This window comes from Manis pentadactyla, chromosome 1 (assembly GCF_030020395.1).
Source record: "Manis pentadactyla isolate mManPen7 chromosome 1, mManPen7.hap1, whole genome shotgun sequence".
Classification (NCBI taxonomy): Eukaryota; Metazoa; Chordata; class Mammalia; order Pholidota; family Manidae; genus Manis; species Manis pentadactyla.
Window position 1 is genome coordinate 232,043,596 of NC_080019.1, and position 23,223 is coordinate 232,066,818.

At 48.1% G+C, this 23,223-nt stretch overlaps 2 protein-coding genes across 2 annotated transcripts in view; one reads left to right on the forward strand and one right to left on the reverse strand.

The window, feature by feature from the left end:
• CACNA2D3 (calcium voltage-gated channel auxiliary subunit alpha2delta 3) overlaps positions 1–23,223 on the reverse strand; it is a 717,352-nt gene that overhangs the window by 90,210 nt on the left and 603,919 nt on the right. The window lies entirely within an intron of this gene.
• LRTM1 (leucine rich repeats and transmembrane domains 1) lies at positions 11,690–23,188 on the forward strand. Its single transcript, XM_036878112.2, has 3 exons — positions 11,690–12,552; positions 14,289–14,885; positions 18,300–23,188. The coding sequence occupies exons 1-3, from the start codon at positions 12,546–12,548 to the stop codon at positions 18,731–18,733; spliced, it is 1,038 nt and encodes a 345-aa protein (XP_036734007.2). The 5' UTR covers positions 11,690–12,545; the 3' UTR covers positions 18,734–23,188.

Here is a 23,223-nt window from a genome sequence, read left to right on the forward strand (position 1 = left end):
TGTCCTAAAAGCGAGCCTCAGACATGCCGGGGCCTTAGGGCCCACGCCCCCCACACCTGGGGACTCTGCTGGTGTGAGATGGGTGGCACACCCGTGTAGGGGTGCCTTCTCGTTCATGTCACTCCTCTGTCACAGAAGTCTTTCTACAAATACTCAGAGGCTGCCATGGCCAAGGTACAAATGATTGCCAAGCTATTACTAGTAATCACGTGGTGAACCCCTATTTGAAGTTTGCACATGACTGAAGACATATTTTTGGGAGAAACAAACTGGTTCTATACCACCTGTCCTCTTCTCTGGGTGGAACGGTTTCCAAATAAATCAAGTAGGTTTGCTGAAAGACAGCTGTCTTTGCCATTCCACTAGGCTGAGGTTTATCCGATGGTGAGTAGTTTCCATTTATACTACAGTCCAGACAGGTGCAAGTTGAGCCAGAGAACAGGGGAAGGGGGTATGTCAGTCCACGTCCTTGAAGCCTCTACCCAGGGTCCCAGAGACATTGACCCCAGTCCTTGGCTCTGTGCCCTTTCCTCTAGGGGTCAAAGGCATCCAGTTGAAACCACATAGTTAGAGTTCTACCAAGATCCCATTAGCAGGAAGAAATTATTACCTTAATAAAACTTAATCTTGTAATGTCCCACAAACCGTTAAATATTATGGGTTATCCTCCCTTGTCACAAAAGAGAATGAAAACAATATGGGGAGCAATGATACAGACTGAAAAATTCAAACGTCTTCAAGACTTTATTTATTGCTCACCCACATAATCCCAGCGTTATAAAAACGGCGAACAGTGAATGGAGGGCGGAAAAACCCGACAGACCAGACTGAAGTCTGAAAGCTCGATGCCCGCGCCAGTAAGTAGTTTGAAAATAGTGTCCGTCAGGATCCATATGTTTTCTGCATGTGTAAGAACACTCTTGCACAGGGGGCTTACTTCATAACTGAGATTCTTTTTCATTTAATTCAGTCATATTAGATTATGGGGCTGATTATGATCATATCCACAAATCAGTATTTTAACAGAGTTTCCATGGAAACACTATATGCCCCTGTTTTTTAACGTTTTGGACAAGGCTTTGCCTGTTTAACAACTTGAACAAGTTTGACGAGGACAACATGTTTTGTTTAAGTTACATTAACTGGGGCCAATATTTCCTAATTGCATTACCAGGAGAAACATTCAGGGCATTACCGGTACCATGGAAAACTCCCCTGGTCCAGGGCTCCGTTTGCTTTAATCACTGGAGAACAGGAGACATACCAGGATTGCCTTGTCTTATCAAGTTTTAAATGTGTTAACTGGTTTTAAATCTATGAAATAATCTCCCTTATTAAATAAAAGTTAGTCTTGTTAAGAGGATCGGCAACGACGGGCTATATCCATTTATTTCTCGAAATGCAAACATACAGGTACCTCTGGTACCCGCTGCCAAGGGGAGCTCACTGGGTATAAACGCACAGCCTAGATGCAGATGGGTTTCAGAAAAATGCCACCCCCATAAACGCAGGCCCCACCCCCCAAAAAAGGGTGAGAAAAGCCTGATAATATTAAGCACTGAATAAATGTAAAAGTGATGTCCAGAAAAGAATATTTGATAAAACAACCTCCTTTTTGGTCTCCTTGGACATTTACACTGACAGTACCAGAGATGTTTACTTCCAACAAGTCCACAATTTGGGAGTCGCCTGCAGCAAAGGTTTTGAAAAGGCTGCACTATATAAAGACACGGGGGGAGCTCTGCAGACTGCAGTCAGAGTTCACCCCGACAGCATATAAAACACATGGCCTGAAGCTCTGTGAGATGTCTGATTCTGAAATGCTGGTGGAGCTTAATAAAATACCAGCGAGGAATAGTTTAATTTTACAGCATTAAGGCACCGAGGCAGCCATTTGTGTGGAGAGCGCTGTATTTTAATACATCAACGTATACTATACTGCAGGGAAGCCGAATATATTTTTTAAAGACGTACATTCTCTATCCAGAATTACTTGATTCAGGAAAGTTCCTTTCTGAAGGAGGAAAACAGGTTCAGTCTCCCAAGAGCTACCTGTCTTCCTTTTTCAACTGTGGACGTGTCTCAGAAGTCAGCTCATCTGTTCCCAGGCTCAGGGTGTTTACGTGGGCCGTGGAGCTGCAGACGGGGACTGGAACCACGTGGTGAGGCCGTGGCTCCCTCCTGACCACAGGGCCCCGCTCTCCCCTGGGACGGCTGTCAGCTGGCTCCATCTGCCCCATTTTCCTGCCCTCTTTTTGGGTCGCTGATACGCTCAGAGCCGAGTCCTGGCATCCGCTCTCTGTGTTAAGACCTCCTCAGCGCGGAGGGAGTGGCCACCCTGCGGCCACTTCCTTCCAGGGCTCTTGTCTTTAGAAGCCAGTGTGGCCAACGGGCTCTGCTCTGTGGCTGTCCAAACCCTCGCCTGGGTGGAGCGGCAGGAGCAGGTCCACGAGGGCCAAGCTTCTCCTGCTACCAGCCTCCAGACCAAAGGGAGGGCCCCCCTTCCCGCCAGCAGGGGAGAGGGGCTGGGCCTGTGGGGGGCGGCTTCTGAAAGGGCAGCAGCCGTGACAAATGTGTCCAAGATGGGACAGATAGCGCCTTCTGGGGATAGGCCACAATAGTGCTGCCCAGAGCACCCCACTTCCCTCACCTCTGACCCCGGAATGCTCATCTCACCTGCAGACATGGTGACCGGCGGCAGCCCCTCCTGCTCTCAGTGGCCCATGGGGTGAAGGTGACCTACAGGGCAGCCGCCTGCCTGGGTAGGGGTGGCGGCTTATTTCCCCCAAGTCTGTTTCGCGGGGGCTAAGTCCCTCCTAGGGCCCTTCCTTTGCTTTACCCCTGAAGAGGAGGGGCTGGGACGGGATGACCTGAGATCAATAACACAGGAGTTAAAAGGCTTGGGAGCCGGGCAGCCCCGGTTCCGGTCCCAGCTCCACTACTTTCATGCTGATTTGCAAGCAACTCAAGCCTGCTGAGGCTCCCTTTCTTCTTCAGCAAGATGTGGAGAAGGGCAGCCCACTCCTGGCAGGGCCGAGCCACCCAGGACTGTCTCCTGGGGCAGCGCCCCGCATCTGAGACTTGCTGAGTGGTCAGAGGTTTAGATGATTCCCTTCAGCCCTGAGGATCCAAGGACTGACTGTCAGCCGGAGCAGCTGGACTTCCCTGCAGAGGACGACCTGGATGAAGAAGCTGCTAATGAAAGTGTCCCATCACCCTGCATGTGACGGGAGCATGGAGGAAAAACAGGGACCCACAGTCACGCTTGCCGCTTGGTCCCGGTTTGCTGTCCAGCATTTCTTACCCTTTCAGACCGGCGTCTTCTGGACCTGGCATGTGATGTCCTTCAGGTGTGTGCATGCTCTGCCTCCAAAGGCTACCTGCAGACCTGCCGTGGCCAGCAGACCCTAGGCAACCCCAGGGGGCTTCCTGGGGAGGCCGCCCGTGTGCCCAGAGAAACACGAAATGCCCATGCCATCCCTGGCTCTTCCGGAATCATCTCTCTAGTGCAAGCCCTGGGTCCTGTACAAATGTACAGACCATGACAGAACTCTTTTCTCAACAGGCCCTAAAATTTTGTTGCTCTTTTCTGCAGGCCGTTTATTAAAAATAAAGAATTAACTTGTTATTATATCACTGTAGGAAAAATTACCATGTTTACAAGGACAAAGAGAAAACATCGGGTTTACATTAAGACGAAGCTGGGGGGTAAGGAGGCACCATCAGCTTCCCAGGCTATGATTCAAATTCTCCCCTTGGCAAGATGGCACTTGGCTTTGCACTGCACACTCACTGGGCAGACCTGCAAATGGCAAGGAGCAGGAACAACTAGGACTACATTAGCGTCATGCAACCAGCTGTCTGCTTTGTGTGTAGGGCTGAGCAGTTCTAACCCATGACTCTTTGGGCTGCTGGGCGGGGCTGTCTGGACCTGCAGAGCAGGTGACTGGCATGCAAGCACTTCTCTACCACTCCAGCGTGCTGGGTGCTGCGTCTGCTCTGGCATGTACCTGAAGGCTCAGAGGGAAAGCCCACTTCTACAGCACAGCCTCAGGCCTGGCAGGCCTGACTCTCCTCGACGCTGGACCCACATGCCTGGCTATGGGGATGATAGCTCCATGCTGCTGCCCTCAGGCATGTGTGGCATGGGTTTGCCCAAGGCCACACACCAGAAGTAAAAGCTCAGGATTTGATCAACGTACTGAGATTTCATAATGCCTGAATAATTGCAATTCTCTCTCCCTCTTCCACAGCCTCTCAGCCTTATCCACTCCATGTCTTCACCAGGAGTGGCCCTTGTCCCGTCCCCTGTCTACAGTGAGCTCTCGCCCATCCTTCCGATTGCAGACTGGTAGTCACGCCCACAGGGATGGCTGCCCAGCCCCCAAGGCAGCCTCCCGGACTGTCTTCTCTTATGCTGCCACGTGCTTTCTCTTCCTAGCACTTTCCATGTGACTGTATCATGAATGTCTGTCTCCTTGCTAGACCGTCGGGGCCATTTGATTGTAGGTCCATTTATTTTGCAGTATCTTATCTTACTGAGCTTCCAGGTAAGAGGCACTCAGCAGATGCCACTTTAATAGAGAAATACTACGCAATGAAATCGATAGCAGACTCAGAGGACATGAGATGAGACGGGGTCAAGAGTGACAGTCCCTCTAATACAGTACATTTTTATGTAAGGGTGTTTTAACCCCCAGGGGAAATCTAAAGCCCCAGTAGGTGGAGAAGTGATGAAGAAGAGGAGCTGGGAAGGGGTGGGATGATAACACAGGAGTTAAAAGGCTTGGGAGGGGGGCAGCCCTGGTTCAGGTCCCAGCTCTGCTACTTCCGTGCTGACTTGCAAGCAACTCAACCTCTAAGAAGTGACCACTTACGTCGTCCACTCTCAGGGACGTCTCGGTGACATCCGTCACAGCCCCCGCACCCTGCTCCCCCGGCAGGAGCGCACCGCCGCCCTGCTAAATGCCTTCCTGGTAAGAGTGACTTGGGGCCACGGATAAAACTTGGAAGCATCAGCTGTAGCAGCAGAGAGCCCGGCACCGCTTTGATTCTCTCCTGGGCCCTCATTAGAATCACAAATGAAATGTTGACAACATATGACGCGCTGGCTTGTTGCACACAAATGTTTCCACTCCTATCAACCTTGAAACGCTGATAGTCATGCTTCATGATGAAAGCTAAGCAGCCCTGGGGATATGACATGTTTTCTGTAATTATTCAAGGATGGGGAGAAGGGCCTCCTACCAACGACAGATGGACTAGAGGGGCGATGGGTAGGGAAGCCTCAGCAGAATGACAAAAGAAGCACGGACAGAGTAGTGGCCCAGTCTGGGCTTCTGGGATGAACGAAGGGATGAGAGCGTTTACAGGGCACCAGGTTGGGAGGTTCCCAAAGCCGGATGGAAGTTGTGTCTGTGTCAACCCAAGACCTTTATTTTGCTACAAAAGTCCCTCACGAAGCCTGCAGTCACAGGCCACCAGCAGCCAACTTTCTTTTGTTGGTGGAACTATTTTGATGACAAAGCTGTGCATGGTACAGATTCACTTAGATTGCAACTGATTCCAGGCAAATGCACATTCGTGCTTTCTAACCCAAAAAGATGGTTCACTCTCTCTGTTCCACATGCCCCAGACCCCTTTGCATTTAACTGTTTTTGTTCCAAACAGAATTAGTGTAAATGGCTACAGCCTACGTGCCTAGTTGATACATACCATACAGACAGAATAGAGAAGATACTAATGTATATAGTTATGCCCAAGGCATTTTTTGCTAAGCTTCAAACATAAAAATATTATTTAACCCTCCCTGAAAATCTGCCAGTTAGATTGCTTTGTACAGATGATGAAAGTGAAGGTCAGAGAGGTTAAATCACTTATTCAAGGTCACACACAACCAGTAAACGTCGAAGGCAGCCTTTGAACCCAGATGGTTTCCCTCTAGATTCCATGCTTTGAACAGGGACGCTGTTCTAAAATCAAACGGTGGGACAGGAAAAGGCTGGAATAACGAAGAGGGTTCGTAAAGTTCAGGATCTCTACCTGGCGGTTACAGTGTAAGTCTTGCCCAAGACTATTGTGTTTTCCAGAACAGTTTTCAGCTACACGTGTCCAAGAGCTAACGCAGAGCAGCCTTACGGAGAACAAGGCAAAATCCGCATTCGTGGCTGCATCACAATATACACACACTAAGCTGTAACTCGAAAATATGAAAAACACATTGTCATGTATTTCAGGAACTGAACTATCATGTTATAATAAAAATACAAAAGCACATAAACCTTCACCAAGAAGAGCTGCACAAAGTACTCATTTTATGTGTCACATGAGCAAACAATCAAACATGAACATGAGTTTGATTCCCATTTTACAGTCTTGGGGCAGAGACAAAAGTAGCCAATCAGAAGATGTAAGTGAAACAACGTGTCTGTGTGAGGCCCTGGCCAGGCTTCCGGAGCTGCCATGTTTCTTGATCCCTTTGTTTCTCTCATTAGCTTTCGATCAGCCAGCATCTGTCTATGTTTACTCCACCAGCCGCATGAGTTCACTAATTACCTTTAATCATACTTATCTGAAATGCATCTTTATCTTCCCATACGTCCTATATGCAAACAAGTGCTGGAAGGCTCAGTGGGGAAGACACTGGCATGAGAAGTCTGTACTTTCTCTAACCCTGACAGTGCACAGTGGGTGGGTGAAAAGGTAAAAGCATCTAGGGCTGCCTCTGCGACCAGCCAGAGGACTTCAGAGACTTGGTTGCAGAGAGCTGGCCCGTGTCAGTGTCCAGTGAAGTCACGGACAGTCCTGTCGCGGGGAGTGACCTCAAGGTGGTGAGCTGATGGGCACTGACTCTGGGATAGATAGGGATAAGGAGGGACTGCTAAACAGCACCCTGCCAACGGCTAAGTCCTTAGGGGCCAAGAGCCAGCATGCTCTGTCCTTCCTACTTCCTACGGCACCTCACTCAGACCTGGGCTCCTGCACAGTGGAAGCTGAGAAGCAGCTTCTACGCCTGGTCGCTGCAGGAGGCTGGAGGCATGCGTTTCCTGTCCACCACTCCACCACGTCAGGCAGACATCTCAGGGCCAGGTAAAGGGAGGTGAAAGTCTACAGGGTCATATCAAGTAAACGGAATGACCCTAGATAGCCCTCCACCCTGAATTTTTCACCTTATCAGAAAAGCAAGAAAGGAGGCGGGGTGGTACGTATCCTCCTCACCTTGGCACTAGAGATGCCACGTGGCAGTCTGGGAAATGCAGCCTAGCTGTGTGTCTTGGAAGAGGAGTCAAGGATGCCGCAGAGCACCAGCAACCTCTGCCTCACAACTTACAGTGTCACACTTACAGGTGACAACAACCTGTTCGCCTATAAGCTTAAGATGGTGCCTTTTATTTCTTCCCACAGTTTCTACAATACCATGTAGTAGATTCACTCAATAAATGTTCAGTGTGGAATGAATGAATGACAAAACTGAGGCACAGAAAAGTCAGTAAAATGCCCAAGGTCTCCAGCATACTTATTACAAACATGGGGGTTGTGAGCATCCTTCTTAGGTAAACTACTTAAAGAACCTACAGCTTTATGTATTTTCTATCTTAAGGTCTTTTTGTATATAACCCATTGTTTTTGACACCAAGCTACAAATTTAATCACCTGGGGTTCTAACCCGGCAGTAAGAACAGTTTAACTTTCTACTGCCTAAAGGAAGCTGTTCGTAACCTCCGAGTTAGAACTCCAGGTGATTAAATTTCCCAGGCTCCCCTGCTGTTAAATATGGTCATGTGACTCGTTCTGGCCAATGGAATGTAAGCGTGGTGATAAGTACCACTCCCAGGCCCGGCCCGCGCCTCCTCTTTGCCGCCCACTATCGGCCAGCGATGGAAAGGAAGGCAAGGGATCCGACGGAAATGCCTGCAGCCCGAAGGACGGCATTGAACCCGGCCCCAGTCAACCTGAACTAGACCATGATAAGAGCGGTAAGTCGTGTTATTTATTTGTGTCATGTTAAACCACAGAGACTGTGGCTTACTTGTTACTGCAGTTATACTATGTTACAGATTTATATTTAACTAATATAAACCCTTAGCAATAGCTGGTCTATGGTAAGCACTAAATAAATGGTATGATAGCTGCTTAAAATATATGCCTAGTTCTCTTGCTATGCTTTATGAGGCCATAGAGAAAAAGAAGAAAAAGAAACAAAAAATAAGAATGAAGGAAGGTAGGAAGGAAATTAGACTGAGGTCTTTCAAATAGCTCTGTACAAATTTTATACCTGGGTAAAATTTGATCATCCACGAATGCAGGAAAATATTTTCCGAATGCCAAATTTCGTCTGTAACCAAATGAAGTTCCTGTGTGGACCTGTGGCTTCAGGGTCCTCCAGGGGCCATCCTGTGTGCAGCTGTCACTCAGCCTGGCTGCCTGCCCCCCCCCACACCCCCAATGTCACAACACCAAAGCACCAAAGCTGTGAGCAGGGGGCCCAGGTGGGGGGCAATTGGCCATGACTTTACCAAAGCAGATATTAAAACTGAGAGAAATGCTTGCATGGGTTGTATGGTCTGGTCACATGCGGCAAACACCTGGCAGGGAAAGACAAATGTCACTTTTGGGGCTAATAGCGTAAGAAGAGGTGAGGTCTAGGGACACCATATTTACACATATAACTCAGCTAGTCCCACGAGGATAAGCCATCCTAGATATTCCAGTAAACACCAGGCATCTCCAGTTGCTACTGAACAAAAGTCAGCTCTTCTTCTTTGTATTTTAAAATTACAGAGGCCATATTTCTTGAAGCAACAAGTTGAATACGCAATGGTATAAACCAAAAAGGTGAATTTCCCCCTCTTCTTACATGAGCCCATTCCCTGGGTCATCATTGTTACCATGTTGGTGTCTTATTCCATCTGTTCCATCTTATTCCACTTATTCCACCTTCAGACAAACTAATGCACATTTTTAAGGTCAATCTCTCCACCTCTGGCTTTTCTTTTTTCAAACGTAAATGGGATTATACAATGTGCAGACCTTTTCAAACTGTTTTCTCTAACCTAAGACGTTATTATGAATATCTTCCCAGGTGGGTATATTTCACTCTAACTTATTCTCTAAAAGTAGCTGTATAATATTAGCCAGGAGTAAGAGCTATTACGTATTTGCTGGATTTCAGGATGTCATCACTTTTAAATGTTAATAATTGTTGATATTTTTTGGAGGGAGGAGAAATGTTAAATAGACCAATTTATATTAGGAAACATTCTGACTTAAAATGGGCAAAAGCATATAACAAATATACATATGTACACATATAAAATATATGAAACGTAGTGAAGCTAGAAAGTTCTTGAATCTGTGTGACAACCACATAGGACACGGAGGGTGTGTCTGAAGCAAGTTCCCAAGTGGTATGCTGGGCTCCTGATTAGGTCTTGGTTCCAGGAGCCCCTCCCCTCCTGGGGTGCCTTGGTCTGACCTGACATTTGGCACCTCTCCTCCAAGCACATTTGTCTTGCCACCTCCCAGATCTGGCTCACCATGGGAGGGAGGGAGGGAGGGCTGGAGAGAAGGCGCTGCCTGCATTAGCATGCGGATCACAGCCTCCCTCTGACCTCTGGGCTGAGGTCAGGTGGAAAAAATCAACCAGTCTCCACATCCAGAGCCCTTCAATGCCTGGAGACTCGCAAGTGTGTGTTGCCCATCGTTGAATTGCCAGTTAGTCAGTAAGAGCAAAACAGAACCAAAGAATCCCTTTGGGCAGCAAGCTGCTGCTCCCAGGCACCTGTAATCTGTGGGGTTCTCTGCATGTCCCAGTGTATTCACATTTTAGGTGGGAGCAGCGTGCACAAACTCACTGAGATCTGAGAAAACACACTGCTGATAGGACACGCCACTTTGCTCATTTGCTCTGCCAGACCTGTGCTGTGTACTTCACAGACACCGTTCAATCTTCCTGTATTCTGTGATGCAGGTATTGTCTGCATTCTATATGTGAGGACCCTGAGGCTCCGAGAAATGCTGGGGTTTGCCCAAGACCAGGAAGCTCCAAGGTATAAGCAGCACGGGAATGTGCTGTCCACTGAGGCACACAGTCAGCTGTAACCGTAGGTGTCCGGGCCTCCTACCCCAGCGGGGCTGCCAGCCGGTTCATCTTTTTCAGGAGTTTGAGTCCACAAGACTTGGACCTTAGGTGGGCCCTGCAGGGTACAGCTAAAAAGCTCTGCTGTAACCCTAAAATACTCTGCAATTCTGTCTGTCCAAGCCCCCTGAAGTCTGCAGGTACAGAGTCTTTTAAGCCCCCCTTAAGCATTCCGGCCAGAATGACCAGGTCTGAGACATGACAGAGCCCTACAGATCACCCTCCCCAGGCCTGTCATTTTCTGATGAGGTGACAGGGTGGTGGATACGTCTGGCTGGGTGGTGGGAGTCGGGCTGGGTGACAAGGTGGTGAAGTAGCAGTGGCCAGAGAAGGGGACAGAGCGGTGTTTGCAAACTAGGGCCTCTGGGCCAATCCAGTCCTCTGCCCGTTTTTTTGCAAATAAAGTTTTATTCGAGCCCAGGCATGTCCACTAGTTCACAGACTATCTATGGCTGGCTCTGTGCTACAGCATCAGCGTTCAGTACCTGCAACAGATTGTATGGCCTTCAATGTCTGAAATATTTACTCTCTGGCCCTTTATAAAAAGATACTTGCCGGCCTCTGAGAAAGACAGGCACACAGGTCGGTATATGTTATTAGCAGTGTTCTAGTTCTCAGTGTGCATGTTAGGTTCACAGATGTTATATTAAGATGTGTTAATGACAGAATGCCAAATATGGGCTGTCATGTGTCATTAAGGAATGACTGTTATTAAATTTTGGATATTGACAGGAAGGAGAAAGGAAAGAACCAGTTGGTCCTTATTAAGGTTTCGATGGTGCTTTGTCAGCTGCACCTGACTTTTCTGCCCTGTATCTGCAATGCTTGAAGAATGCCAGAGGGCGGGACGAAAGACACGTGGGCAGGCGGGTGAAGCGGTTTTGTCAGGAAGGGGCAGGAGGAGTACGGGGGTCCTGGGGGCCGAGAAGGGAAGGGGTCGCAGACAGCAGGCTACTGAGGAAGGGCACACTGGGGTTTTCTGACTACACTCACAGGGGTCTCTCTGCTCTGTACCGCCAGAGAGGCTCGAGGCGCCAGCCTGCTGGTTTCCCGCCAGGACCTCCACCCCATCTGACGGGTCAAGTTTGCCCCTGGAATGCTAGCAGCAGAGAGTCCCGGAAGGAACATTTATTAAAGCATCCTGAGCTATGACATGTCTGTTTTATTTCAGCCTGGGGACAACCTCGTGAGGCAAAGATGATCGCTATCCCCATGCTAGAGATGAGGCCACCGGGCTCCCAGCAGGCCAAACACTTGCCCACAGACATCAAGCTGGTGAATGTCGAAGCCAAATGCAAGCTCAGGCTTATGCGATTCCCAGTCCCACCCTCCAGAAGGCAGAGCTGCAGGACAGTGCAGGGCCCTGCAAGACACCCTGCCCGGCAGATGGCAGGGGATCTGCACAAAGAAATGCTCCGGACCCTGGGCGGGGGGAAAGGTTCCCACCAGCCTCAGTGACAGAGCAGTCACAGGTCACTGCTGCCTGACACTCACGGGGGTGGCTTTATTGTTTTATATTTGAAAAATGAGGACAGGGCCCGAAGTCAGCATCAGGGAAACGGTGAAAGATCGACAAGTATTTCCACAGTCACGTGAACCGGAAGGTCAGTTCAACGGGAGTGGGAGGTGAAGGGGGGGCCAGCAGAAAAGCAGCTGAGGATCATCTGAGGCCCCAGGGGAGCAGTGAGATGTCCGCTAAAGGAAACCATGGCTATGAATTTCAGGGCATCAAGGCCCTGTCAACACAGCTAATCCCCACGGATGCTGGCTGAATAAGCCTCCGATGAGCGAACAAGTGCCCAGTGGAAACCTTGTCAGCCTCCAGCGGGCCAATCTGTCCTCATATTACACCCTCTGCTGGCTCTGTTGCTAGACCCCCGGATCGAGGATCCACAGCAAGTGTCCCCAGCCCGGTGAGGGCCGACACACCAGGGTTAAAAAGTCAACAGAATTCAGGAACCATGATCGGATTAAGAAGGCAGTTTTATTTTGGTGCCCCTGGACTTCGAGCCGATTAAATCATCAAAAAGCCTCAGCCACCGGGGTCACGTTTGAATGCCACAGCTGTCCACCGAGGTTGGACAAACATTCTTCCTGTGGCTCAGCGTCTGAATGGAGAAGGCAGGGACCATCTTGGGGAGGGCAAGACTTTTAAGAAAGGAGAGGGGACACCATCAAATGATCCTTGTATGGCAAACAATCCGGCCAGATGGAGACGCGGAAGACTTGCTTAGATAAGGGGCCTCCTGAAAACAGCAAGTGTTTTAGGCATGAAGAAAAACACAGGCGGGATTTAGAAAAAGTGAATGGGAAGCTGGACCCTGGGTGTGCCATGCCCCGGGGTTGCTGATCCGGAAATTAATCAAGGTGGGCTACGGGCTCAGCGAGGAAGCCTGCAGACGCCATCATGACAGGTGAGCTGAGATGAACCCCCTCTGTCTGAGAGGGGCGTGAGGGCCCCCCCAGAAAGAGGTCTGGGGGAGACATATTTTCAAGTTGTCTTTCTCAACAGACCAAACAGATCTAATAAAAACAATGTCTCTGAGAGGAGGGTTTATGTTTGTTTCAAGCAGGGTCGGGGGAAGGTACTGGGGACAGATGCACCCAGTCATGACTGGATATACAGTTGGCACGTCAGGGGCTGCCTCCTAGGAGACACAGAGCTTCAGGCTGGAGCTCATATGTGCTCCCCTTCAGGGTGGGGAGGGGGACGGAAGTCAGAGTGAATAAACTGGCCACAGACTCAGAAAGACAAGCCTTTCATTAATGGGTTCTCTATATTCACATGGAGGGCTCAGTTTTGAGTGAATATAGTAAATGCAGAATGAAACAAGCCAACGATACTTATGTAGATTTAAAAAAACTACTATACTAAACCTTATGCAGCATATGCCTGCGTGTGCTGTGTGTGTGTGTAAAGGTACATGACCAGCAGGAAAGTTCAGCAGGTAAGGACCCTGGAAGACTCTGGGAACAGACCTCCTGGGTTCAAATCAGGATGCTACCACTTACTATCTGTGTGACCTTGGGCCAGTGGTTTAGCTTTTCTGTGCCTCAGTTTCCTGACCTTCAAAATGGGGATAATACAGAACCAGATGTACAGCTTAAGAGGATTCATTTCATTAATATGAGGCACTGACAGTGGTCCCCGACTCAAAACAGGTACAATGTGGTTATTTTCTGCTACTGTTGTTAATAAGCACTGTTTCTAAACGGCCTGGAGGGATGATGAATCAGTAATAGTAGGAGTGGGGGATTCCATTTGGGGAACATGATGGGTACTAATCAAAGGGCATCCTGCTCTATCAGTAATGCACTGTTTCTCTGAGTTAAAAGAAAATGAGAGATGAGGTAGGACAAGCTATTAACGATTGACAGAACTCTGTTACAGGAACATGGGGGTTTATGATATTCTTGATGCTTCTCTGTATTTTTTAAGATCTCGTGAGTAAAGAAGGAATCAAGGCAGCCATCATTCATGGAGTTATTACACCTGGAAAGATGGGCATTGGTGTGCACCCTGCTTTAGACCCGTCTATCTAATATGGTAGCCACTAGCACCATGTGGCTATTTAAATCTAGATTAACTTAGATTGTGCAAATAAGCATTCAGTTCCTTGGCTGCAGTAGCCACACAGTTCAAGAGCTGAGGAGCCGCAGTAGCTAATGGCTACCATGTCGGACAGCAGACAGAGATCATGCTCATCACTACAGAAAACTCTACGGGGCAGCACCCATCTGGAACACACTCCTTAGAAAGGTGAAAAACTGACCTCCCTAACATTCTTCTAAATGTCCAGCCCCAGGTCATTCTGCTGTACCCTACAAAGGGCATATATCCCCAAGGAGATCTCTTTCCACCGTTGCATTTGATATTCTTAGATCTTCCATCTTCTGATCACTGGGCCACTTAGGAAAGGTTCTCTTTCCGGGCTTCTGACAGTTGCTCAGAGTTTGCAACAGTTGATGGCGCAGGGGATGAGCCCAGGCTGGGCCGACTTTCCTAAAGGTGGTAAACGTTAGCACCTCTCTTTCAGGTTGTGGGAAGTGTTCGCTGGCTCAGATTCTATTACCTGTGACTCAAAGGGGGGACGCATGCTGGCATCTGGGACAAACCCGCTCCTACCCCATTTCTTTCTGTCTGTCACAGGGGACCTGCTCCTGCTTGCCAGTGTGATTTGCCTGCTCCAGGTGGCATGCGGCTGTCCAGAAAAGTGCCACTGTCACGCAGCGTCCAATTCTGTAGACTGCCGTCAGCAGGGCCTGGATGCAGTCCCTCCTGATCTGCCTCCTCAGACTCTAACGCTGCACTTGCAAGATAACCAGATACACCGGCTTCCGGCGTCTGCATTTACTTCGGTGCCACAGCTCACGACCTTGAACTTACGCAACAACTCCCTTTCAGACCTAGTCCCTGGAGTTTTCGATGGACTTCAGCACTTGCAGGTCTTAAACCTAACCCAGAACTCCCTGCGTTCCCTGGAAAGCAGGCTTTTCCAGCCCCTCCCAGAGCTGAGGGAACTTGACCTGTCATCAAACCACCTGAGCCACCTTCCCACACCCCTGGGTGAGCCGTGGCAGAATCTGACTGTATTTGCCGTTCAGCAAAACCGGCTTCAGCAGCTCAATCGAGGGCTCCTAGAAGCCATGCCCAGCGTGAGGCTTTTATTTCTCAAGGACAACCTCTGGAATTGCAATTGCCAGTTGCTCAGTCTTAAACTCTGGCTGGAGAAATTTATCTACAAAGGTCAGTAGCGTCTGCTTGGAACCCCCCATATGTGTGTTACCAGCCTCGGGGGGACCTCATCTGTTGTCTGCATTAGGAGGAAGGCTGAGGAGTGTGCACGCGGCTGGTGTAGCTTTTACACAGGGATGCTTCTCAGTATGGCAAAGAGGCAAGGGGGTCACTGGAGGGTGTTTACATTCAGGCATTTAAATTCACCTGCATGTATGATTCATGGAGATAATTTTCCACTTTCTGATTTATCGTAATATCAAGTTATTTATCTGTGAAATGTAAGAAGGCCCTTAAGAAGGAGGGAAATTCAATCACCACTGGAATAACTTCTAAACTCCGAAGCAGCACCAAATTCTGATTCTCAAGCATGATCTGTCCAGGGGCACGGCATCCTACTTGGGACAGTTCCCCCTCTTTGTCTGCTTCTACTCACTCGACAGCTGTAAATCTTCCCTAAGATTATCCCTTCTGCTGCAGCAAAGAGCACTGGGCCTGAAATTGGATACTGTAGGGCCCCTTTGTAAAGTTGCTATTTCTTTAACCAGATGTCAAAAGCGAACCAAGGGATCCTAGAATATTAAAGATAAGGTGCTCTGGAAATCACCCACAGGTTAGCAACCCACAGCCCAAGGGCCAGATGGAGCCCACCTCCTGTTTTTGTAAATAAAGTTTTATTGGAAGACATCCATGCCCACTGTCTGTGGCTCTTTGGCACTGTGAGTACAGAGTTGAATAGTTGCAACAGACAATGTGGTAAAGCCTCATATATTAACTATCTGTCTTTTTATGGAAATGTTTGCCAACCCCATTTAACTCAATGCTAGCCTATTATCAATGGGAAACAGAGGCCCAGAGATGGTCAGTGATTTACCCAAGGTCACAGAGTAGAAGCACCAACAAGAATAGGATGAGCAGCTTTTCATATTGGCCCTATATTCATCCCTCTACATCACAGTGCTTCTTTCCTCCTGATTTTCATTCATCATTCATTCATTCATTCGTTCATTTCTGTACTCAAGTGGCTCTTATGTGCCAGGCACTTTTCCAGGCACTGAGAAAAGGTCAGTGAACAAGAAAACTCCTACATCATGGAGGTTATATTCTGGTAGTAGAAACATAATTTAAATAAGTAATGGACAGACTCAAGATTTGAGTCTAGTTTCTTCCAAGATGGTGGCTAAGAGCTGCCAGTGGCCAGATGGGGGATAATGTGTGCTTGGCGAGTTGGAGCTTCCGGCATTGCTGGCTTCCATGAGCCTAGAAGGGAAGGGGCCCTCACGACGATTTGATTCCTGAGGTCATGCTGAGGAGGTGATGGTAGAAGGATGGGAGGTGAATCTGGCTGAGGACACAGCTGCACAGGAGGCCATGGGCTCCTGTGGCCACAGCCCCGGCCTCTCAGCTGTGTCCCAGGCTCTAGCCTGTGCATTTTCTCAGCTCTGGGTCCCAAGGCCATGCCTCCCACCCTAACACTGAACATCAGAAAGCCTGGAACTGGAGGAAGACAGTGCTCAAGCCTGGAGTGCTGGGGTGAGCCAACCTCGGTCTTGGTGTAAGTCGGCTGATGGAAATGCTGGTCCCATGGCAGGGCAGGCGGGCACTCTTCCCCTGGGGAGGTCTCAGGGCTCTTTGGCCAGGTGAGAACTATAATTACATCTTCTCAAAGCCCATGCTTCATTTTCTGTCTCTCTGGCCTTTACCTTATAACGACCTCCTGAGCAGAGGCACAAAATGGCCCGCAGGTCATGAATCCTCGAGCACAGCCCAGCCCAGCGGCACCTTGGGCTCCACAGGAGTCCCCACCAGGCACCTCTGGCCTCCTGCATGGCAGTGCAGGGAAGAAGGAAATTCCTCCATTACCTTTTGCTTTAACATTGTGCCTCAGCCCCAGGGGACCACTGAGGAAGCCAGGGGGTCCCCAAGAGGCTCCGGCCACAGGAGATTCAGTTTCAAGCAGTGGCAGCAAGAAAGATGTGGGCTGAATTTTGCGCACAGCCACTGACCTCGGCAGGAGGTAGGTGATCGTAACTCTTGTACCACAAAATGCCCCCTGCCACCAGGGTCATGTAGGGCTTACATGGCTCAGACGGAGAGGATGTGAAGGCATTCCTCCCCAAACGCTGAAGTGCGTGCAATGGCAGGTTCTAATAACACTGAAGTGATGACCTCCCCTAAGTGACTTTTTAATGTAGTTTCATTATTTACCCATGGTGTGGACAAAGGATCTCCACTCTAACTTGGCTAAGAGTGGTGCCAGCTTCACAGCCATCCTGGGGGAAGAGTCCCTGGCAGCTAGGGGAAACTGAGGCACAGGTCCCAGGAGTAGGCCCTGCCCAGTCAAAGGGTGCTGCTGAGGGTCACTGTGTTCACTGCACTGATTGCAGGGTGCTCCCGGGAGGAGGAGGCAGAGAGAGGCGGTGTGTGTAGTGGGAGCGATGGGGACCAGGTCACAGGTCACCACGGGTCTGGGTGCTGATCTGCCCGCTTGGGACCTGGGGGCCTTGGACAAGAATGACCCATTACATGGAGTGGAAAGGACTTATCTAATGACGGTTTGCAAACTATCAAGTTCAATACAAATACTATGTTTTTATGGCAAAAGCATTGAATCAGAGACATTTACTTGTCTGAGATCGAAGAGCACACCAGTGGTCAAATATGGCCAGAATTCAATCTGTTGCCTCAGTGCTTCTAGAAAATAATTCCTAGGTACCTGTATCCCCCTGAGCCCCAAGTCTACATACCTGAGGATACCAATCACCTTACAGAGAATGGAAACAGGATCTAATAACCCTGTTTGATACTCAAAGTGCTAAACGTTTTGAGGCCTGAGGAGACACACTAATTGTACTTTATTCCATGAAGTAAACTAGTATTACTGTTGAATCTTCAGATACACAGAACTCTCAAAAGCACACTGACATCCCTATTTGGCTGCACTGAAGAGTATAGGGGACGCATAGGGTCTTTGAAATGAACATGTACCCCTGAAAGAAAGGACATGTGATTTATGTATTCACGTAGACTTCCTCTGGGGATTTGGTACAGTAGATACCTGCGTGTGGGGTTCCTAGGGGCATGAGTGGCAGGAATGTTGTCAGTGGCAGTGTCCTTAGATTAGCCTCTGGCGGCCCTTCCTGTGGGCATATGCATTGCTTTTCCCTTAGCATTTATAAGGGAAAGGTGACTTGGCTTCTGATGAATTCTCAATCGCACATAATCGCCAATTTTGTGTAGGGCTTTTTTAGCTTTCAGCCAATTTACAAATCCTAAAATCATAAAACACAGTTAAGTGCTTTGACTCCAGGGGTTAAAAAAAAAAGTGCTGTTATAAGTTCCATCTGCCTAAGTTTTGCAGGCTGAGGATTTTGCAATTCAGTTGTATCAGGCTCTGTTATCACCCTTTGCTTTTGTGTTTTAAAGGGGGAATAGTGGACAGCGTCATCTGTGCATCTCCGGATGCCTGGAAGGGAGAGGACCTCCTGAAAATCCCTCATGAGCTCTACCAGCCCTGCCCACTTCCTTCTGCGGACCTGGAGTCCTCGCAGAGGGGGGGGCTAGGTTCCGCCCGCCCGGCTGTCCCCAGGCCTCCTGAGAACCACGGGGCAGGGGACCGAGACCACGCACAGTGTGAGCCCAAGCCCAAGCCCAGGCCGGCCAATCTGCGGCACGCCGTGGCCACCGTCATCATCACCGGGGTCGTGTGCGGGGTCGTGTGTCTCATGATGGTGGTGGCTGCCATCTACGGCTGCACCTATGCAGCTGTTACAGCCCAGTGGCACGGAAGGCACACGGCCCAAACCAGTGAGCCTGAGAAGACAGAAGGGAAAGATCTGTGCGACAGCTCAGCAGCCTGAGGGCTTTCGTCTCAAAAAGAAACAATCGTTTTAGGCCAGAAGAACGCACCTGAGTAAGACTGATGCACTCACTCTTACTGCCTCATTTTGCTTCTCAAAGAAAGAAAAAAATATGTCTGCAGAAATATATTTCTGGGAACAAATTTATGTTGCGATTTAAAAAATGCCGTACATGAAATAGAGAGGATACCTGTGCTCTGCCTGAGGAGTTAATTACCCCACATGGGGGAAGGCTGCAGGACCAAGGGCAGAGAGCATCTCTTTCAGGTACTCCTCTCTGCACTAAGCTGCTTTACAGGGCAACAGAGATCCGAATGCGTGTGCCAGTCAGCATTCCTGGGAGCTTTACGGTCCATTGGAAAACTGCCCGATCGTGAGTGCCTGGGAAGAAACCGGCGATCCCACCCGAGGGGCACTGGATGCCTCTATAATTCAAGTTCATGCTAGATCTCCGAGACTTTTAGAAGTTCTGTAGATTATATATTTAATGGGAGTGTCTGTTGGTTGGGAATTGTGTAGCTTGCCCACAAGAGTCAGATTACATTTAATTTTCTAAATCAGAAAAACCATTTGGGGCTTTCTAGGCCACAGAGGAAAAGGGAGGTTCCGTGTCTGAATAATGGGACACAGGCCCAGGGTCTGGGGAAGTTTTCTGATGCAAAGGTAAATAACATATAAACAAACACAAAGAGGAAGGGAAGCTGGAATCCGGGGCCAAAAGGCTGTATCCACCAAGCGACTGGAACCTTCCATTTATAACTCTCACAGCAGGAATGAATTTAGGGTGGGCTGAGAGTGAGATAATGGCTTGTGTGTATCTGTATCTACATACATAATGTATCTACATACAAGAGGGCACAGACTTGTACAACCACACCCACACATAAACATGTGCGGAGCAATCAGTTTACCCACTAATGAAATGCAGCCATAGCAGAATGGAAGCCAACAGCTGTTGACCACCACCCAGACTGTCTACTCAACACTCTGGGATAGGAAGTAAGGAGGAAGTCTGAAGAGAGTGGGAATTGTCAAGAGACTCGAGATACGTGGCGGCAGCCAACCTGAACATTATTTAGGCCATGGTTTAAAAAAATCAGGTGTGGCTTGCTTTACTCCACAGACATGGTCCTGAGGAGTTGCATGCAAAGTGAATTTTTGTAAATTGAATCATCATTTGAATGCAGCAGGGGAGCCCGCTATTTAAAGGAACCTTTCATGGAATCTTTCTGTAATGGCAATAATTGGCTCCAGATTTGTGCATTTTGGAAATTTGCATTTTTCTCATGCTAGGCTTTCTTAAAGTTGAATCTACCTGCTATCTCCCATGATGCCTCATCTCGTACCTAGACACACCTGTTAGTATTAAAATTATTTCACAAAGAGAAGTTAAGGATATGTCAAAAGCAGAGAATGGCAAATATAGGGCAAGCTGCCCCTCCAGAGGCCTTGACAGACATCGCTAATCAATCCCAGCACCCTCCCAGCTGAGCCCTAATGCAACACAGATGGCTTCTTAAGACAGCACTGTCGGCAACCAGAACTAATCAATTGGAATTGGTTCAAAGGATAAAACACATTTGCCATTCAGGATACTGGCTCTACGTTCACTCCTTCAGGCCATGTAAAACTTGGTTTGTATCCTGAGTCAGTAGTCCATTCCCTAACCTGGAATGTGAATGGGGTCCACACATGCAGGAGTACTGCCTCCCTGTCTCAAGTGGCCCAGGGTGTACAGAGGCTGCGGGAAGTGGACTGATGAGCCTGCCACAGCCCACCTCGCAGGACACACACTGGTGTGCTCCTTGTCACCCCAGAGGCCGGCTACACCTGCCCACGGTCTTCACAACTAGCAAGAGCCCTCTGCACCTCCACAAGCTAAACAAGACGGGCCATCTTTTTGGAGCAGCAATTTTGCCAAATGGTTTTTCTGGAGGAAAAAAATGTAAGTTTTGATGTTAATTTTTTCCTGAATATTTAAATACACCTGGATAAGCTAAAGAGCAGAATGAAAAATCAGCATGAATTTTAAGAGCAGAAGGAGATGCTAGAGAAAGCTGGCTGTGATATCAGCTCCATGCTAACACCCCAGTCTCCTTTCTGCTTCGCCTCCTATTCTCCCTCAGCAGGAGAAGCTGAGCATCTGGTCTGAAGATGTAATAACTACTTTCCAGGTGAGAAAGTCTTTCTTTCCCTTGTCCTGGACTGTGAATCCTCAGCCAAGAAAGCCATACGGGGAAGGAAATTTAGAAGATGTTTTTATGCGTTGTCCCCACCGCACCAAGTGTTTCCAAAGCTTGGGCTATGTACCAGGCATGGTGAGAGGTGTTCTCGTGAGCGCTCTTCATGTAATCTGGGCAACCACCTCGGGAGATACTCGAACAGATATTACATAAGCTGGGAACTATGGGCCAATAACGCATGCCTCTCTCACTGCCATGATTTGAGACCGTAATGCACCGTGCTCTCTGCCAGAGGTCGGTGACACAGCAGGTCACCCCTGCACTCCCACCCACAGTGACAACATGACTGAGCATCCAACACACCACAAAAACCCTGAACTTGGCTAGCATCCTAACCTGTCCACCCCCATGTCCTATTAGATTTCTAAGAGTAGATGGTAACTCAGGCAAATAGATTCCTGCTTTAGGAAATCCTTAGGGGAAATGATTAAAGTAAGGCATCCGTATATTCACATTTCTATCTTTTGCCTACAGTTACCACCAACAGCAGTTGGCAATGAAAATAATTACCCTGAAATGTCAACAGCCTCTCGGAACATAAAAATATAAATCAAATTGTTTAGATTAACAGATGCGGAGTTATCATTTGTTAATAAGAGAAATGAAATGTTTTAACTGTAAAAAAACATCGCAGATGAAAGACCCAATTTGCAGGGTATTCTGTGAGAACCACAAATTATCTTGCGCAACCATTATAGCTCATGAGGGGTAATTTGCAGATGCCTCATAGATTATTTTCAGCTGTTTACTTCTGCTCTCCTATTCATAGATTCCCCCCTAAAAATGTCCTTCGATCATAGAGCCTGGCCGAGGGTACACTGTGAACAAAAATCACACTTAGTATTGATTGTTTCTGAGAAAACCATCTGAAATAGAGCTTTTTCATCACATTTAGTGGAACAGTGTCACTTTAGACTGATGATTTTTACTTTGCCAGAGATCACACATTCACAATAGCAGGACCTAACATGTGCCACCCCGTCTGAAGTGAGGTGTATAAAGAATGAAGAAGGCGCTGGCCACAGGGATTGTAGTGAAAGAGGACCTAGTGTCAGAAGTTTACCTGCAAAGCTTTTAAAATTAAGGCAAACATCCCTGACCCAGAAAAATCTTGTGCTTAAGATGATAAGGTACCAATAGACAACTGGGTGTTTTGTTTTTCCTTACAAAAATGAAAGATTGAGAAGTGATTCACACCACTTCCTCCTGAAGGCTCATAAAAATCAAATCTCGTTATGCAGGTAAACCAAGTTGTTGCAGAAACAAGACACTCTTGTCTCAGATCCGAAATATCAAAGGAAGTAGCCAAATCAATTTCTAAAATAATCTATCTGTAGCGCACCTTACTATAATTATACAATTTTAGAAACCTATAACTTTCTATAGCAGATTGGGAAATAGCTGCTTCCAGTTTGGCCAAACCCACCAGTGTGTCAATTGCTAAATTATATTAGACAGATACCTACCAGAAATGATATTCAGACCCCTCGTGGCATCACCAGGCTGTGGTTTCTGTGCGCAAGTTCGGGGAGCTATCCTAGCTCCCTTTTGATGAAAATGATTTATTTCTTTCAGTTTTCAAATGACAATGAGGTCCCAGAGAAATCCTCACCCTATCTGTAGAAGGACCTTTGTGATTCACCCCTGTCCCTTCAGAGCCTTGGCTGGAATGTCCACATCTACTTTTCACCCTGATGGTACTGAATCTTCACTCGGATAGACAGGATGTCACCCAGTTACAAAGGCCCGTCCAGAAGTCCCAGAGAAGAACCAAAGGACCGGGGGGTGCTGGGAAGGTCCTAGGAGAGTATCTGGGGGAGGCCTGGCAGATTTCAGCATAGCTGTGGCTACATACCTATCCACTTTAGACACTGCTAATCGATCATGGCGAACCTAGCCACTGAACCCAGCCAAGCCCTCAGAATCCTTTTAAATCTGTTTAAATACTCAATACTGATCAACTGGAGTTGACATATGAGATTAAACCTATTTGCTACTCTGATATAGTTCCATGTCTTCATTTTACAAATGGGAAATAGAAGCATGGAAAAGGGAAGGAACTTTTCCAAAGTCACACAGGTAATTAATTGCAGGCCTGGTGAATGGAGCTGCAGGACCATAGGTTTAGCCTGGAAAACACAACCCAGCCTCCACCATTCTTCACTCATTCTGTGTGAACCATGATATCAAGATTACAGTATCATTATATTAATTATCTGGAGAAAGACAAAAATAGCATCACCACGA

Excerpts from the sequence above, each read along its gene's own strand:
- LRTM1 (XM_036878112.2), top strand. Across the intron at positions 14,886-18,299 it reads GGAGAAATTTATCTACAAAG|GGGGAATAGTGGACAGCGTC; the intron begins GTCAGTAGCGTC and ends TGTGTTTTAAAG.